Here is a 19,023-nt window from a genome sequence, read left to right as displayed (position 1 = left end):
TTTATGTTGTTTTTTTCAACTTTGTTTTATTTTGCCTTAATTTTCTTGCATAAATTTCCTAATTTTACTTTAATTTTAACTTTTTACTGGATGTTTGGCACAGAGAGTCTAGCTGCTTTGTGCCATAAAACACCAAATCAACCAACCAACTTATTCATATACAAGTATGAGAGACAGTTAAAAAACAGTACATAAAATGTGCACATTATGATGATAAATACAAACTGAAGGGTTAAGTGGGTCCATTATCCCCAACTACTTCTGTAGCTAGCTACCCAGAGAAGGGTCTTTTCTTTAAAAGAAATGTTAGTACACCTGCCAATACAACTTGATCATGTGTGCCAAGTGTTACTATGTTAGCTAGTGAGTGGGAATATGGACACAGCTTCAAATATGGCAACTCCGGAATAAAGAAGAGAACCAGGAACACAAAACCTCATGATTCAGGCTCTGTGGAAACTTGCTCCTTATCCCTGGCTAATCTGCCATGGGTATTTATTCAAGTCCAAAGCCATAGTGTATGGATTAGGATAAGTCCAAAGCCACAGTGTGTGGATTAGGATAAGTCCAAAGCCACAGTGTGTGGATTAGGATAACTTTTTAGTCACTCCTAATTTGCTACTACTAGCTCTGGAGATTTAGCTAAACATACATCCATACAAGCTGAATTAATGTAGGATGAAAAACAACCACTTGTCAGGTGATAGAGAATTATTATTAGTGGTTCAGCCACAGAATGACACACAAGGAGGTATTATACTTAGCTTTCTGTGTGACGTAATACTTCTGTTCATTTTAGAATATTCAGTATGTTATGTCTAGTAATTAGTTGTTACAAGTTAAAAGATGTTAACATATTTTAGGCTGTGAATCCTTAGACCAAACTGTATACCTTAAACTTTTAAGCTCTGGAGTTTGTTCAATTGAGTGTTTATTTGTTCATCCAGCAGGGGCTGTCTCCCCAAACAGTTCTATACAGCATCCTCCACCTACTTCCCAACAGCAGCTCAGTGCACCATCGACACCTGGTGGACCAGTTGGTACGCAGCCTCAGGACATTTTCTCTCAGAACCAGGAAACCCAATCAACTTGTATGTGTTAAAAAAAATAAAACTTATGATTTACAGATATGTCTGTCACTCATATATAAGATATATTTCTTGGTTTTTTACAAAATGTTTCTTCTATTTGTCATAAACATCTAAAGTTGGCAAGTATTTTTGAAGAAATAAGTAATTTCGAAATAATGAATATTCATGGTGAGCAGTGGATATTTGAACAAAGTTGTTGATAGCTCAGGAAATAAAAGTGGGAGGTTCTTAGTTTAAAAATGTGGTTTGTCACTGTTTATAGTGGATGATTTTAATTGGTGGATATTCTGAAATCCATATAATGGAAGAACTCGGAGCAGAAAAAATACCCATGTGACACACAAAACAGAAGATAGAGAATTTATCCCCAAAATTTCTTTTTAACTGAAGAAATCAGGACTTGTATAATACTAAAATTGAATTACGAACTATGTTTTGATGCTCATGGATAATAGTTGTTTAATCATATTGCTACAGGTATCTTTTACTCTATGTAACACAAGATTTTAGTGTCTTTCATTCAAAAGTTTATTAAACTACTGTTTGTTTATGTTATACCAATTCATATAGTGTAAAATCTTAGCTAATCTATATTTTAAGAGTATATAATTTTAAAGTTTTTAATTCTATAAAGCTATAATTTAAAAAATCCTGTATTTCACCTGGTGTGGCACATGACACATTTTCTTCAGGCATGTTCTCTTCTGTATTTTATCTACCATTTCTCCAGTAGCTTTGAAATTAATCTTAAATTATGAACTACAAAAACTTCCAGTGAGAAACTTAATCATTCACTTCGACAAATTTGTAACAGCTCTTTTCACATAGTTAAGAAATCAGAAAAATTGTGAGAGGTTAGGGAAATTGTCCACTTTTTGTATTTCATTAGTTTACATTCTTTGGTGTATTATTTAATGTATTATTACCATTAGTATTTAAAAAGTAGGCTTAACTTCCATCAGCAGTCAACACCAAGAAAAGACAAGATTGGGTAAGTACTTTATTTTTCTGATGTTTATTCTTTATTATAAAAATAGATAAAATGTAAAAATAGGGATCTTTTTTCAGGTTAGTTAAGGTTAAATTAGTTAAATAATAAAAATCTTTCTCAAGCCAAGCATGGGAGCAGTTCATAGTAGCTCATGGGTAATGTAATTCAATAGCTTAACATGACCTGCACATAGCTCAAGTGATCTACAACTTATAATGGCAATACAGTTGTTGAATACAGTTTAAAGGACAATAAACGTTAATTATAAATAGATGTATACTTTACAACTTGAAGTTATTTTAGAAAGAGAAAAGGATAATTTAGATTTATTACAATTTTCATTTTTGATGGTTACAAAGTCAAATTGACCAATGCTGTTTTGAGACAGAGAAAATAAGAGATAAAATAACTAGTTTTAATGAACAAAAAAGCTTGAAATGCATTTTGTAGGTGTTAGAGATTACACAATTGTAGGTGTTAGAGATTACACAAAAGTAATTTAAAATTGTTGAGGCGAATAAAAGTATTTATAATCTTTAAACAAGTACAAACAGGTCTCTCACCCACGTTGAGAGAATTAGTTAAATTTTGAATATGTTGCTTGCTTGCTTTGACATCTGCATGTTGACATAGCATTAAACACAAACTGTGAAGAGTGTGTGACAGGCATGAAATGTTTGTTACATTAAACACAAACTGTGAAGAGTGTGTGACAGGCATGAAATGTTTGTTACATTAAACACAAACTGTGAAGAGTGTGTGACAGGCATGAAATGTTTGTTACATTAAACACAAACTGTGAAGAGTGTGTGACAGGCATGAAATGTTTGTTACATTAAACACAAACTGTGAAGAGTGTGTGACAGGCATGAAATGTTTATTACATTAAACACAAACTGTGAAGAGTGTGTGACAGGCATGAAATGTTTATTACATTAAACACAAACTGTGAAGAGTGTGTGACAGGCATGAAATGTTTATTACATTAAACACAAACTGTGAAGAGTGTGTTACAGGCATGAAATGTTTATTACATTAAACACAAACTGTGAAGAGTGTGTGACAGGCATGAAATGTTTGTTACATTAAACACAAACTGTGAAGAGTGTGTGACAGGCATGAAATGTTTATTACATTAAACACAAACTGTGAAGAGTGTGTGACAGGCATGAAATGTTTGTTACATTAAACACAAACTGTGAAGAGTGTGTGACAGGCATGAAATGTTTGTTACATTAAACACAAACTGTGAAGAGTGTGTGACAGGCATGAAATGTTTATTACATTAAACACAAACTATGAAGAGTGTGTGACAGGCATGAAATGTTTATTACATTAAACACAAACTGTGAAGAGTGTGTGTTACAGGCATGAAATGTTTATTACATTAAACACAAACTGTGAAGAGTGTGTGACAGGCATGAAATGTTTATTACATTAAACACAAACTGTGAAGAGTGTGTGACAGGCATGAAATGTTTGTTACATTAAACACAAACTGTGAAGAGTGTGTGACAGGCATGAAATGTTTGTTACATTAAACACAAACTGTGAAGAGTGTGTGACAGGCATGAAATGTTTGTTACATTAAACACAAACTGTGAAGAGTGTGTGACAGGCATGAAATGTTTGTTACATTAAACACAAACTGTGAAGAGTGTGTGACAGGCATGAAATGTTTGTTACATTAAACACAAACTGTGAAGAGTGTGTGACAGGCATGAAATGTTTGTTACATTAAACACAAACTGTGAAGAGTGTGTGACAGGCATGAAATGTTTGTTACATTAAACACAAACTGTGAAGAGTGTGTGACAGGCATGAAATGTTTGTTACATTAAACACAAACTGTGAAGAGTGTGTGACAGGCATGAAATGTTTATTACATTAAACACAAACTGTGAAGAGTGTGTGACAGGCATGAAATGTTTATTACATTAAACACAAACTGTGAAGAGTGTGTGACAGGCATGAAATGTTTGTTACATTAAACACAAACTGTGAAGAGTGTGTGACAGGCATGAAATGTTTGTTACATTAAACACAAACTGTGAAGAGTGTGTGACAGGCATGAAATGTTTGTTACATTAAACACAAACTGTGAAGAGTGTGTGACAGGCATGAAATGTTTGTTACATTAAACACAAACTGTGAAGAGTGTGTGACAGGCATGAAATGTTTATTACATGAAACACAAACTGTGAAGAGTGTGTTACAGGCATGAAATGTTTATTACATTAAACACAAACAACAGGCTGAAATGTTTATTACATTAAACACAAACTGTGAAGTGTGTGTGACAGGCAGGAAATGTTTATTACATTAAACACAAACTGTGAAGTGTGTGTGACAGGCAGGAAATGTTTATTATAGAGCAGTAGAGAATAACGAGATTCACAGAATTTATCATAGAAAAACAAATATATTTGTTTTAACCAATATGAAATAAGTTAGTAATTCATGTATAATTGATGTCTTTGTGCAAACCTGTTGGAGAACAAGGGTTAAACACAGAACTCGTATCTTGGTTAATGTAGCTTACAATGTGATTGTATGGGCATGCCACAGAACTCTACCATACTGTGAAATAATGAACTGTTAGAGCTCTACGTTTTGTAGTGTATTTCTACACACAAGAGTAACTCCAGGCAAGAAGCAATCTTACTTCAGTATTTCTAACTTCATACATGATACTAATACTAAAGATCTTTGTAGTAAACCAAAATATCCTGAGAGTGGTTATATTAAACAAAAGGTGTTAGTTGTTTTGTATTATAAAGCACAAACCTGTTGAAACAGAAGTTGGTAAATAAACTGTTTTAATCGTCACATAAAAAATCCTGTAAAAAATAACGTTCACCAACTCTGGTTTGGTTTATCAAAGATCAGTAACAATATGTGTCAGTTTAGTAGCTGGTCTAGATCGGTGTACCACTCCAAATTTTTTTGTCATAGGAAACCACTGAACGAAGAAGTACAACATTTACAAAGTAATAGTTGAACATACTAACTTTTGTAACATACTATGTGTAACCATTAATAGAGAAAGAAAGACTGAATTATCCAAGATGAAATATTTTATTCACAGTGGATGTCACCACCTCAGTAGCTCCTTTGTCTCCTCATCTGCAACATGATATCTCTCAGACTCAACCACAGACTTTCACTGTTAATAGTAGGTACTCACTATGTGTAGTTTTTGTGTTGTTAGAACAGTTGATTTATTCTAGTAATTAATTTAGAGAGGGAGAGACTATAACAAGGTATTCAGGGTAAGTTTGTAGTAATTTGGTGGTGTTTTATTGTAACACGTAGTAATTAATTCTTGTACTATGCAGATTTAGTGATGTTTTACTGTGACATGTAATTAGTACTTGTGTATATCTTGTGGTGTTTTATTGTAACATGTAGTAATTCTTCTATTGTGTAGATTTAGTGGTATTTTAACATGACTGACATGTAGTAATTCTTGTATGGTATAGATTTTGTGATGTTTTAGAATGTCAAGTAGTAATTCTTGTACGGTATAGATTTTGCGATGTTTAAGAATGACGAGTAGTAATTCTTGTATGGTATCGATTTTGCGATGTTTTAGAATGATGTGTAGTAATTCTTGTATGGTATCGATTTTGCGATGTTTTTAGAATGATGCATAGTAATTCCTATACTATTTTATATATCATATAAACATATCGGTGTTTTACCATGCAATATATTAATTCTTGTATTTTTGCCATTATTACATATCTTTTGCTATGTTTTATCATCACAGGTAGTAATTCATGGAGTGGAACAGGAAACACCCTGACATACACACAAACTATGGTTCCTCCAAGTCTACCAGAAAGAACACAACATCCTGGATTTTGTAAGACTAATAAAATTTATTTATAGGTCATATTTATGAACATTTTTTTGTTTTACTAGATATATGCATGATTCAATAATAAAGTTTGTATTTCTCTGTTCACACGAAGATGAGTAACAGCTAAGGTAAATGAATGAAACTTACAGCAGCAGAGGTTTCTAACATGTACAGGATGTCCCAAAATTGAGTTACCTTTTTTGAATGTGAATTAAAGAATAACTGAAAGTCATACAAATGTACAGTATCAAACATCTTGTTAACCCAATTTAAATAGCTTTTATTCACAAGTAAGTAACTTTGATGTATTTAGTGTTAGTGGCTCTCACATGTCTTACCTGTATTCACTCCCACTCCATGTTAACTGCAATGATTCTTCGGTGACATTGTGGATAATGTTGGTTATTCTGGGATATAAATTCATGATGGAAAGAAGGAAACAGTTTTTATTTTAAAACATGGGTTCATAAGATAGTGCAGTTTCTATTTTATATATTTATTGCTTATTTTGTTAAATTTACATTTGGAATATTTCAAGTAGAAATTGTTTTATGTGTGGTTATATTAAAATAAGAATCAGTAATATGTAAATGCTGGTAACTTGATTGGCAATTGTTTTCACAATTTGTCTGTACAGGGCCTCACCAGACGCAGTTGCAGCATCACGTGACCTTACAAGGAACTCTTTCAAGTCAACCAGGTCCGTTGGCTTTGTTGTCAGTCAGAGTAGACTTTAAAAATCAAGGTTACGTTTAAACCATCAGCTACAGATAATTGTAACAAGAGGACAATATTTGTATTGTTACTGAACATTATGTAACAGTTAAGATAATAATGAAACAATGAAAATTGTTCACTTATTTGTTCAATAAAACATTAATAGATCACTGATTTTTTATTATACACTTTCATTAAGATAAGTATTGTTGCACTATATTATTCCTGAAAAAATATCTTGATGAAAAGGAAATTATTATTTAATAAATAAACTCATCTTTTTGTAAGAGGCCATAATAGAAGATTAAACTGTTATAATTAAATCTTTTTAATCATTAAATGCAACACCATTTACATTCCATTTATATTGGATTTTCTATCCTTCATCTGTTATCACATGTTTTATTTTGTCACCAGCACCTGAATACTGGTGTTCCATAGCTTACTTTGAGTTGGATCAGCAGGTTGGAGAGACCTTCAAAGTATCCTCTACATATAGCAGTGTCATCATTGATGGTTATGTGGATCCTTCTGGAGGAAATCGTTATTGTTTGGGAGCTCTTTCAAATGTACATAGAACAGAACAAAGTGAACGTGCACGGTAATAAGTGTGAAGCTGGTGTTACTACTTCCTAGAAACACTGTGTAGCTCTTTTTCAGTATCTGTTCTCAGTATGATTATGATTATGGTGTTAATACACTAGTGTAGAGTACGATCATGGTGTTATTACACTAGTGTAGAGTACGATCATGGTGTTATTACACTAGTGTAGAGTGATCCTGGCGTTGATCCACTAGTGTAGAGTACGATCATGGTGTTAATACACTAGTGTAGAGTACCATCCTGGCGTTGATCCACTAGTGTAGAGTACCATCCTGGCGTTGATCCACTAGTGTAGAGTACGATCATGGCGTTAATACACTAGTGTAGAGTACGATCCTGGCGTTGATCCACTAGTGTAGAGTACGATCCTGGCGTTGATCCACTAGTGTAGAGTACGATCATGGTGTTAATACACTAGTGTAGAGTGATCCTGGCGTTGATCCACTAGTGTAGAGATCCTGGTGTTGATCCACTAGTGTAGAGTATGATCATGGTGTTATTACACTAGTGTAGAGTATGATCATGGTGTTATTACACTAGTATAGAATACGATCATGATGTTAATACACTAGTGTAGAGTACGATCATGGTGTTAATACACTAGTGTAGAGTACGATCATGGTGTTAATACACTAGTGTAGAGTACGATCCTGGCGTTGATCCACTAGTGTAGAGTACGATCCTGGCGTTGATCCACTAGTGTAGAGTACGATCCTGGCGTTGATCCACTAGTGTAGAGTACGATCATGGTGTTGATCCACTAGTGTAGAGTACGATCATGGTGTTAATACACTAGTGTAGAGTGATCCTGGCGTTGATCCACTAGTGTAGAGTATGACCATGGTGTTATTACACTAGTATAGAATACGATCATGATGTTAATACACTAGTGTAGAGTACGATCATGGTGTTAATACACTAGTGTAGAGTACGATCATGGTGTTATTACACTAGTGTAGAGTACGATCCTGGCGTTGATCCGCTAGTGTAGAGTACGATCCTGGCGTTGATCCGCTAGTGTAGAGTACGATCCTGGCGTTGATCCACTAGTGTAGAGTACGATCATGGTGTTAATACACTAGTGTAGAGTACGATCATGGTGTTAATACACTAGTGTAGAGTACGATCATGGTGTTATTACACTAGTGTAGAGTGATCCTGGCGTTGATCCACTAGTGTAGAGTACGATCTTGGCATTTATGATATATATAGGTGTCTAATGTGTTAATGCTGGTATTTCTTAAGTATGTAGTGTGTTGTCCTATCTTATTTGCTTTTTCTTTCTTACTTATCTACCTTAGAATGTTTGTTAGAATCTCAGTATTTTTAACTTGATGTGTTTAGTTTGATTTAATCGAAGCTAGTTAATTAGATGAATGTTATTGACATACTTATACGTGTGTGTTAGGATTTTGTACAGTTATTTAAAGATAGGTGTGTTTTAATTCTTCATCACAGAATATTTAATTCACTACAATCTCAGTCACCTTATCATCAGATGATCAGTAAACATTAGAAACATTTAGTTCTCAAATTTTCATATATTTTGTTAAGTTTTAAGAATTTTCAAACAATGTTTTTCTCATGCTTTTATTTCCTCCTTACTTGTTCACTATTCATCACGTGAAGTAACTGTGGTTTGAAGATTGAAGATACTTTTATGTATCACAAACTTTTCACATGAAATATTTATAACTTCAAGATAATTATCAAAATATTTTAATAAAAAATAAATTATATTTCATCTGTTTATTTCACCGTTGTATCTATGTATGGCTTTAATAAATGTAATTGACCTCATAACCACAAAAAAAAACAAAAAAAAACACAGATTGTTTTTTTTGTTCTAGAATTACTGCAAATTGTAACACAAAAACAAAAATATGTTTAGTTTAAATACGTTAAATCTTATAATAATATACAGTTGTGTGCATACGTACACCCATGCATGTGCATCCGCACGCATGCACACTATTTTTATTATATTGACCTTTCAGCCATTGCTTGCTTACATCGCAGAAGTTACAATGAACCGGTGCACACGCACTCACGTTACCATGTCCGAGAATATAAATTTTACAGGAGGATCCATAGTATCACATAATTACTATACAAGTATCACATAATTCCACTATAATTTATCAGACTTGGTAACTGTTGTACATTACTCTAAAAATGACTTTTTCAGCTCACTGATGTACTATCTTACTGTTTGGAATCTAGCATGAAAAGCAAGTTTTCCTGCACAAATACTTTACAGTGTCTGACAAAGCCACTAGGGGGCAGTCTGAGTGTTTGGTTGGTTGTATACATATTGTTCAGTGAAATAGCTGTATATAAGAAAGTATATTAAACAAATGCAAGATATTGGTGTGGTCACATAGGTTGATTTATTAAACATTATCTCAGAAATTAAAGATAGGAGGTTTTTATCTTAGATTCTACCTTGTCAATATTTGTAAGTAGAGTCTCTAACTCATAGCAAACTAAAGGCTTCGTATTTTGACATTGTAAACATCTAATTTGAACCAGTGCTGCATTCAACATATGTGACACACAGAAATCGATGTTCAGGTCTTTTAATATTTACTTTCTAGTTAAGAAATTATATAATGTGAAAATGTGAATAATAGTGTGCAGTTTGATACTGAACGTGTTCACATGCATTCATAAAATAATACTTCAGTAAAACTGAATGTGAGTCTAGGAATGACCTTTGACCTGTAATGGTCAGGATAATTTGTTACCACCTTGACTTCATTAAATGATATAGATTTTTGTTGTCATCATGCTAATGAATGCCTGGTGTTCTGTAAGACGTGACATTGAAACTGAGATAAATTGAAATATCTCAATAACTTTCGTAATTTATATTTCAGACAGTTTCTGGTTTTCTTACATTAAAATTAACCTCAGAAAGCATAATGTCGTCTGTATTGGCTGTTGGAGAGCAAGTGCCCAAAACTTTGCATAAAATATAACTTGCATAGTTTTCATATAAATGTGTCATTTATCTGAATAATGTGCAATAAAACTTAATGTGTATCACATAAGTGTAAGTTTAAAGTTTATTAATATGAACTAAACCTGTTTTTAATGATTTACTGTTTTTTTAATGTTGTTTACCCTACCTAAACGTGTGTTTTTGAAACACTTGAGGATTAGGTTGTGAAGAATATTTATACGATTAACAGATTGCACATTGGAAGAGGGGTTCAGCTTGACCTGAGGGGTGAAGGTGATGTGTGGCTGAGGTGCTTGAGTGACCACAGTGTTTTTGTTCAAAGCTATTATCTTGACAGAGAAGCCGGACGAGCCCCAGGGGATGCTGTGCACAAAATATACCCAAGTGCCTACATTAAGGTGAGGGTGTAGGATCAGGGTGAATGTATTTTGCTAAATAGAAAGTAATAATTACAACAAGAGGTAATTTTTCACAATAATTAAGTATAGTGAATTACATAAATTAAACGTACTTTCTTTTTAATTTCTTTTGTGGTCAAATATTCATTTTTGTGGATATTTTATTTCCTTTCTGAGGTTATGTAAATACTTGTTTCTGATTTTTTAACGTCACAAATGATGGAAGAGATTTCTTGTATTTTAAAGAAATATTAAAATATGTAATTTGTGAATACAATTATTTCCTCACTAAAAAGTACAATTCTTTGTAGGTGTTTGATTTACGACAATGCCACCGACAGATGCAACAACAGGCGGCTACAGCCCAGGCAGCAGCAGCAGCACAAGCAGCAGCAGTGGCGGGGCACATCCCAGGCCCAGCAGCAGTAGGAGGTATCGCTCCTGCAATTAGTGAGTTTCTTGGAGCTGCATGTAGTTTTCCTTACCTGTCTGACAACCACACCTACAAGTACACCTTGTATGGTTATAACTAGATAATACAAATATTAGTAACTGATAAAAAACAAAGATAAAAAACTTAAGTCTCCTCTGATATTAATGTATCTCTAGTATTAACTGCAACATGAGCTTCAGAACTGAGATTTAAAACTTCCAGTGTATAGTTCTCATGTGTGTAGTTATATATTGTATTAGTACTGTGGCTCATACTGTTTACCTGTAGGTATTCCCTCTGGATAACAGTTCTTAAAGATATATGGTTAAGGAGACATGGTTATGTCTGATACTGTTGACTTTTGGGTCTTCCATGTGGTTAAGAGTTCTTAGAAAGAGATGGTTTTGTCTGATACTGTTGACTTTTGGGTCTTCCATGTGGTTAAGAGTTCTTAAAGAGTGATGGTTATATCTTATACTGCTGACTTTTGGGTCTTCCATGTGGTTAAGAGTTCTTAAGGAGACATGGTTATGTCTGATACTGTTGACTTTTGGGTCTTCCATGTGGTTAAGAGTTCTTAAAGAGTGATGGTTATGTCTGATACTGTTGACTTTTGGGTCTTCCATGTGGTTAAGAGTTCTTAAAGAGTGATGGTTATGTCTGATACTGTTGACTTTTGGATCTTCCATGTGGTCAAGAGTTCTTAAAGAGAGATGGTTATGTCTGATACTGTTGACTTTTGGGTCTTCCATGTGGTTAAGAGTTCTTAAGGAGACATGGTTATGTCTGATACTGTTGACTTTTGGGTCTTCCATGTGGTTAAGATTTCTTAAGGAGACATGGTTATATCTTATACTGCTGACTTTTGGATCTTCCATGTGGTTAAGATTTCTTAAGGAGACATGGTTATGTCTGATACTGTTAACTTTTGGGTCTTCCATGTGGTTAAGAGTTCTTAAAGAGTGATGGTTATGTCTGATACTGTTGACTTTTGGATCTTCCATGTGGTTAAGATTTCTTAAGGAGACATGGTTATGTCTGATACTGTTAACTTTTGGGTCTTCCATGTGGTTAAGAGTTCTTAAAGAGAGATGGTTATGTCTGATACTGTTGACTTTTGGGTCTTCCATGTGCTTAAGAGTTCTTAAGGAGACATGGTTATGTCTGATACTGTTGACTTTTGGGTCTTCCATGTGCTTAAGAGTTCTTAAGGAGACATGGTTATGTCTGATACTGTTGACTTTTGGATCTTCCATGTGGTTAAGAGTTCTTAAGGAGACATGGTTATATCTGATACTGTTGACTTTTGGGTCTTCCATGTGGTTAATAGTTTTTAAAGAGAGATGGTTATGTCTGATACTGTTGACTTTTGAATCTTCCATGTGGTTAACAGTTCTTAAGGAGACATGGTTATCCTTGGGTCTTTGTGACCTGATTCTGCAGTTTTTGAAGTTTAAAATATGAAACGGTGCCAGTATATCAATAACTAAATATAATAATAATTAGTTGTCTGTTTGAATTGTTCGTGCCAATAAAGGTTAAAGAAGGCAAAGTGAGAAGTGTGTTGGTTGGAACCTTTTTTAAAATAAATGTTACTGTTTCTCTGTGTTTCTTGTGATATCTGTTTAATTTTCTGATGTTTCTCTGTGTTTCTTGTGATATCTGTTTAATTTTCTGATGTTTCTCTGTGTTTCTTATGATATCTGTTTCATTTCTGATGTTTCTCTGTGTTTCTCATGATATCTGTCTAATTTTCTGATGTTTCTCTGTGTTTCTTATGATATCTGTTTAATTTTCTGATGTTTCTCTGTGTTTCTTATGATATATGTTTAATTTTCTGATGTTTCTCTGTGTTTCTTATGATATCATCTTGAAACAACTAATCGTATTGATTATCTAAAGTCTTTTAGGAACTTTGTTTGTGATGTTTCTTTAATGTCAGGAGTCGTGTTCTTCTACAATTAAAAGGAAGGAAGTTAAGATTCTTCTTATCTTTTATGAATGAGAATGAATGTTTTGTATGATTGAAACTTTGTGTTTCCCTAGTATTGTAAAGTTGTCTATATTTGTTTAATTCCATAGTTTCCAGTGGCAGGATTTATTGAATTACTTTAATTTTCAGGTCCTATGTTAGGATTATCAGCAGCTGCTAGTATAGGAGTTGACGACTTGCGTCGTCTCTGTATATTAAGATTGAGTTTTGTGAAAGGTTGGGGTCCAGATTATCCTCGTCAAAGTATCAAAGAGACACCTTGTTGGATTGAAATCCACCTCCACAGAGCCCTGCAACTTCTAGATGAGGTTCTTCACACTATGCCTATTCACGATGCTCGTCCTCATGACTGATGATGTTATAAACGATGCAGACTTTGACTTGATGCGGATTTACTTGGAGAGAATGACAGAGATGAAGTGTTGAGTTACTGATAGCATAGTGTCAATCTGTACTTATACAGTGCTCTTTTATATATTTCAATTTTTTTATTATTATAATACATAGCTTCACTGCTTTAGCACTCTGTAATATCATTATTCTGAATGTTGTACTTTCTCAATGCACAAGCACTAGGCAAAGAATGGTGAAGCTGGTTTGAATGGTGGTGACCTTAGTGTCTTGTTTGTTGAAACAAAGAACAATTATAAGAAGGTTTAAACAAAACATGAAGTTAAAAGTAATCCAAAAAAAACTCAAATAGAATCTGTAGTTAACATAAGCAGGAAAGACATTCTCTTTATAAATTGTGGAGGTTATGAGATGTAAATGTTTTAAGAAGTTTTTATATTTAAACCATTTGTGGCTTACAACATGGACCAAACCATTACTACAGTCATATTAAAAAAAAACCTATTGTGGAAGTTTAAAGACAGTATATACCAAGGAACCAGTGTATCGAACCCATACATGCTGTGGATTACTGGATGTTGTCACTGAATTTTCTTCTTTTTGATCACTTTTGTTAGTTATAACCTATAACAGCAAGAGTTACTATAAAATCATTATTTTATAAAGGTTTAAAAACCTTTCACGTTTTTAAAATATTTGTTGCTTTACATTTTGCGATATTCTTGTATGTTTACGTTGGTTTGTTACTGAAAAATCTCAGTTACTGTAATAGTTGTGTGCTTTATAATCACACCATTCTTTAAACTAATGTATGAATTTAAACCATATGGATGTGTATGTACCTCATCAAGTTTCTTTTATCATATTTACAAATATATTTTGATCATAGCAGTATTTATACAATTATTACAGATATCAGTGGTCTGTGTTTGTAATGCAATCTACTTCTGTTTTAAGGCTAATAAAAATATATAAACTGAAAGATCTGAAGTGAACAAACATAACTTATATATCAGATACTTGTTGGTGTGTGTGAAGGGGTTTGTCAGTATACATGTAACTTTGATGTGAAGTGAACAGACATAACTTATATATCAGATACTTGTTGGTGTGTGTGAAGGGGTTTGTCAGTATACATGTAACTTTGATGTGAAGTGAACAGACATAACTAATATATCAGATACTTGTTGATGTGTGTGAAGGGGTTTGTCAGTATACATGTAACTTTGATGTGAAGTGAACAGACATAACTTATATATCAGATACTTGTTGGTGTGTGTGAAGGGGTTTGTCAGTATACATGTAACTTTGATGTGAAGTGAACAAACATAACTTATATATGAGATACTTGTTGGTGTGTGTGAAGGGGTTTGTCAGTATACATGTAACTTTGATGTAAAGTGAATAGACATAACTTATATATGAGATACTTGTTGGTGTGTGTGAAGGGGTTTGTCAGTATACATGTAACTTTGATGTGAAGTGAACAGACATAACTTATATATCAGATACTTGTTGGTGTGTGTGAAGGGGTTTGTCTGTATACATGTAACTTTGATGTGAAGTGAACAGACATAACTTATATATGAGATACTTGTTGGTGTGTGTGAAGGGGTTTGTCAGTATACATGTAACTTTGATGTGAAGTGAACAGACATAACTTATATATGAGATACTTGTTGGTGTGTGTGAAGGGGTTTGTCTGTATACATGTAACTTTGATGTGAAGTGAAGAGACATAACTTATATATCAGATACTTGTTGGTGTGTGTGAAGAGGTTTGTCAGTATACATGTAACTTTGATGTGAAGTGAACAGACATAACTTGTATATCAGATACTTGTTGGTGTGTGTGAAGGGGTTTGTCTGTATACATGTAACTTTGATGTGAAGTGAACAGACATAACTTATATATGAGATACTTGTTGGTGTGTGTGAAGGGGTTTGTCAGTATACATGTAACTTTTATCTACAGTGAAAGTTTTGTTTTATTTATTTACCAAAATGGTAGTCAAGGTAACTGTGGAATGTACAGTCTCAAAAGAACAGTTCACAGTTGGATATGAAAGACTTACTGTATAAATTTAGATACATTTTAACACATCAGACTGTAGTTTTGACAGTGTATGTTTAAATAAGTTCCATTCACTGAACACTTTCGTAAACTGTTCAGTTTTATTGAGTACAAACACAAGTCTGTTCTCATTTGTTCAGTGTAACCATATGCTCTGTACTTCTAGTTCCAGGAGAACTACTTGAATAATTAACTTAACACTTAAGCACAGAAACATCAGGTTTACATCACTTGTACAGCCACATTAACACTGTAAAAGTATAAACTAACATTTTCGTCTTATGTTTGATTAGTTTATTATGTTATTGTTCCAGTTTTGTATTTGGTTGTTTTGTTTTGTTACTGTTCCAGTCTTGTGTTTGGTTATTTTGTGTTGTTACTGTTCCAGTCTTGTGTTTTCATTATTTTGTTTTGTTACTGTTCCAGTCTTGTGTTTTGATTATTTTGTTTTGTCACTGTTCCAGTCTTGTGTTTTGATTATTTTGTTTTGTCACTGTTCCAGTCTTGTGTTTTGATTATTTTGTTTTGTTACTGTTCCAGTCTTATGTTTGGTTGTTTTGTTTTGTTACTGTTCCAGTCTTGTGTTTTAATTATTTTGTTTTGTGACTGTTCCAGACTTGTGTTTGATTGTTGTGTTTTGATTATTTTGTTTTGTTACTGTTCCAGTTTTGTGTTTTCATTTTGTTTTGTTACTGTTCCAGACTTGTGTTTGGTTGTTTTGTTTTGTTACTGTTCCAGTCTTGTGTTTTAATTATTTTGTTTTGTTACTGTTCCAGTCTTGTGTTTTAATTATTTTGTTTTGTTAATGTTCCAGACTTGTGTTTGATTGTTGTGTTTTGATTATTTTGTTTTGTTACTGTTCCAGTCTTGTGTTTGGTTGTTGTGTTTTGATTATTTTGTTTTGTTACTGTTCCAGTCTTGTGTTTTCATTATTTTGTTTTGTTACTGTTCCAGACTTGTGTTTGGTTGTTTTGTTTTGTTTTGTTACTGTTCCAGTCTTGTGTTTTGATTGTTGTGTTTTGATTATTTTGTTTTGTTACTGTTCCAGTCTTGTGTTTGGTTGTTGTGTTTTGATTATTTTGTTTTGTTACTGTTCCAGTCTTGTGTTTGGTTGTTGTGTTTTGATTATTTTGTTTTGTTACTGTTCCAGACTTGTGTTTTGATTATTTTGTTTTGTTACTGTTCCAGTCTTATGTTTGGTTGTTTTGTTTTGTTACTGTTCCAGTCTTGTGTTTTAATTATTTTGTTTTGTTAATGTTCCAGTCTTGTGTTTGGTTGTTGTGTTTTGATTATTTTGTTACTGTTCCAGTCTTGTGTTTTGATTATTTTGTTTTGTTACTGTTCCAGACTTGTGTTTTGATTATTTTGTTTTGTTACTGTTCCAGTCTTATGTTTGGTTGTTTTGTTTTGTTACTGTTCTAGTCTTGTGTTTGGTTGTTTTGTTTTGTTACTGTTCCAGTGTTGTGTTTGGTTGTTTTGTTTTGTTACTGTTCCAGTGTTGTGTTTGGTTGTTTTGTTTTGTTACTGTTTCAGACTTATGTTTTGATTATTTTGTTTTGTTACTGTTCCAGACTTGTGTTTTGATTATTTTGTTTTGTTACTGTTCCAGTCTTGTGTTTGGTTGTTTTGTTTTGTTACTGTTCCAGTCTTGTGTTTTAATTATTTTGTTTTGTTAATGTTCCAGTCTTGTGTTTGGTTGTTGTGTTTTGATTATTTTGTTACTGTTCCAGTCTTGTGTTTTGATTATTTTGTTACTGTTCCAGTCTTGTGTTTTGATTATTTTGTTTTGTTACTGTTCCAGACTTGTGTTTTGATTATTTTGTTTTGTTACTGTTCCAGTCTTGTGTTTGGTTGTTTTGTTTTTTTACTGTTCTCGTCTTGTGTTTGGTTGTTGTGTTTTGATTATTTTGTTTTGTTACTGTTTCAGACTTGTGTTTTGATTATTTTGTTTTGTTACTGTTCCAGTCTTGTGTTTGGTTGTTTTCTTTTGTTACTGTTCCAGTCTTGTGTTTGATTATTTTGTTACTGTTCCAGACTTGTGTTTTGATTATTTTGTTTTGTTACTGTTCCAGTCTTATGTTTGGTTGTTTTTTGTTACTGTTCCAGTCTTGTGTTTTAATTATTTTGTTTTGTTAATGTTCCAGTCTTGTGTTTGGTTGTTGTGTTTTGATTATTTTGTTACTGTTCCAGTCTTGTGTTTTGATTATTTTGTTTTGTTACTGTTCCAGACTTGTGTTTTGATTATTTTGTTTTGTTACTGTTCCAGTCTTATGTTTGGTTGTTTTGTTTTGTTACTGTTCTAGTCTTGTGTTTGGTTGTTTTGTTTTGTTACTGTTCCAGTGTTGTGTTTGGTTGTTTTGTTTTGTTACTGTTCCAGTGTTGTGTTTGGTTGTTTTGTTTTGTTACTGTTTCAGACTTATGTTTTGATTATTTTGTTTTGTTACTGTTCCAGACTTGTGTTTTGATTATTTTGTTTTGTTACTGTTCCAGTCTTGTGTTTGGTTGTTTTTTGTTACTGTTCCAGTCTTGTGTTTTAATTATTTTGTTTTGTTAATGTTCCAGTCTTGTGTTTGGTTGTTGTGTTTTGATTATTTTGTTACTGTTCCAGTCTTGTGTTTTGATTATTTTGTTTTGTTACTGTTCCAGACTTGTGTTTTGATTATTTTGTTTTGTTACTGTTCCAGTCTTATGTTTGGTTGTTTTGTTTTGTTACTGTTCTAGTCTTGTGTTTGGTTGTTTTGTTTTGTTACTGTTCCAGTGTTGTGTTTGGTTGTTTTGTTTTGTTACTGTTCCAGTGTTGTGTTTGGTTGTTTTGTTTTGTTACTGTTTCAGACTTATGTTTTGATTATTTTGTTTTGTTACTGTTCCAGACTTGTGTTTTGATTATTTTGTTTTGTTACTGTTCCAGTCTTGTGTTTGGTTGTTTTGTTTTGTTACTGTTCCAGTCTTGTGTTTTAATTATTTTGTTTTGTTAATGTTCCAGTCTTGTGTTTGGTTGTTGTGTTTTGATTATTTTGTTACTGTTCCAGTCTTGTGTTTTGATTATTTTGTTACTGTTCCAGTCTTGTGTTTTGATTATTTTGTTTTGTTACTGTTCCAGACTTGTGTTTTGATTATTTTGTTTTGTTACTGTTCCAGTCTTGTGTTTGGTTGTTTTGTTTTTTACTGTTCTCGTCTTGTGTTTGGTTGTTGTGTTTTGATTATTTTGTTTTGTTACTGTTTCAGACTTGTGTTTTGATTATTTTGTTTTGTTACTGTTCCAGTCTTGTGTTTGGTTGTTTTCTTTTGTTACTGTTCCAGTCTTGTGTTTGATTATTTTGTTACTGTTCCAGACTAGTGTTTTGATTATTTTTTTTGTTACTGTTCCAGTCTTGTATTTTGATTATTTTATTATGTCATAGAATGTCTTCTGTGCGGTGCTTGACTGAGAACTTGTTCGTGATGTCTTATGTGTCACCTCTCAATGAAAACATGTTTAGGATATGTTCTGTATGTCATCTTTCAATGAAAACATGTTTAGGATGTGTTCTGTATAACTAAC

The 19,023-nt window shown here is 33.0% G+C and overlaps 1 protein-coding gene across 15 annotated transcripts in view; it reads left to right on the top strand.

The window, feature by feature from the left end:
* The window catches only part of LOC143224698 (mothers against decapentaplegic homolog 4-like), a 35,290-nt gene extending 20,900 nt beyond the window's left edge, over positions 1-14,390 (top strand). For 8 of the 15 annotated variants that reach the window (XM_076452896.1, XM_076452904.1, XM_076452905.1 and 5 more), the window contains exons 6-13: positions 948-1,091; positions 5,171-5,261; positions 5,859-5,950; positions 6,585-6,647; positions 7,082-7,265; positions 10,463-10,631; positions 10,943-11,081; positions 13,187-14,390. In XM_076452896.1, coding sequence (XP_076309011.1) covers positions 948-1,091; positions 5,171-5,261; positions 5,859-5,950; positions 6,585-6,647; positions 7,082-7,265; positions 10,463-10,631; positions 10,943-11,081; positions 13,187-13,410 — 1,106 coding nt within the window. In that variant the 3' untranslated portion in view covers positions 13,411-14,390. The remainder of the gene's footprint in view (positions 1-947; positions 1,092-5,170; positions 5,262-5,858; positions 5,951-6,584; positions 6,648-7,081; positions 7,266-10,462; positions 10,632-10,942; positions 11,082-13,186) is intronic. The other 7 variants (XM_076452909.1, XM_076452908.1, XM_076452900.1 and 4 more) reach the window with 1 other exon arrangement.
* Positions 14,391-19,023: the final 4,633 nt, after the last annotated feature.

This window comes from Tachypleus tridentatus, chromosome 9 (assembly GCF_004210375.1).
Source record: "Tachypleus tridentatus isolate NWPU-2018 chromosome 9, ASM421037v1, whole genome shotgun sequence".
Lineage (NCBI taxonomy): Eukaryota > Metazoa > Arthropoda > Merostomata > Xiphosura > Limulidae > Tachypleus > Tachypleus tridentatus.
The sequence above is the reverse complement of the archived record's forward strand: the minus strand, read 5'-3'. Positions and strand labels throughout refer to the sequence as shown.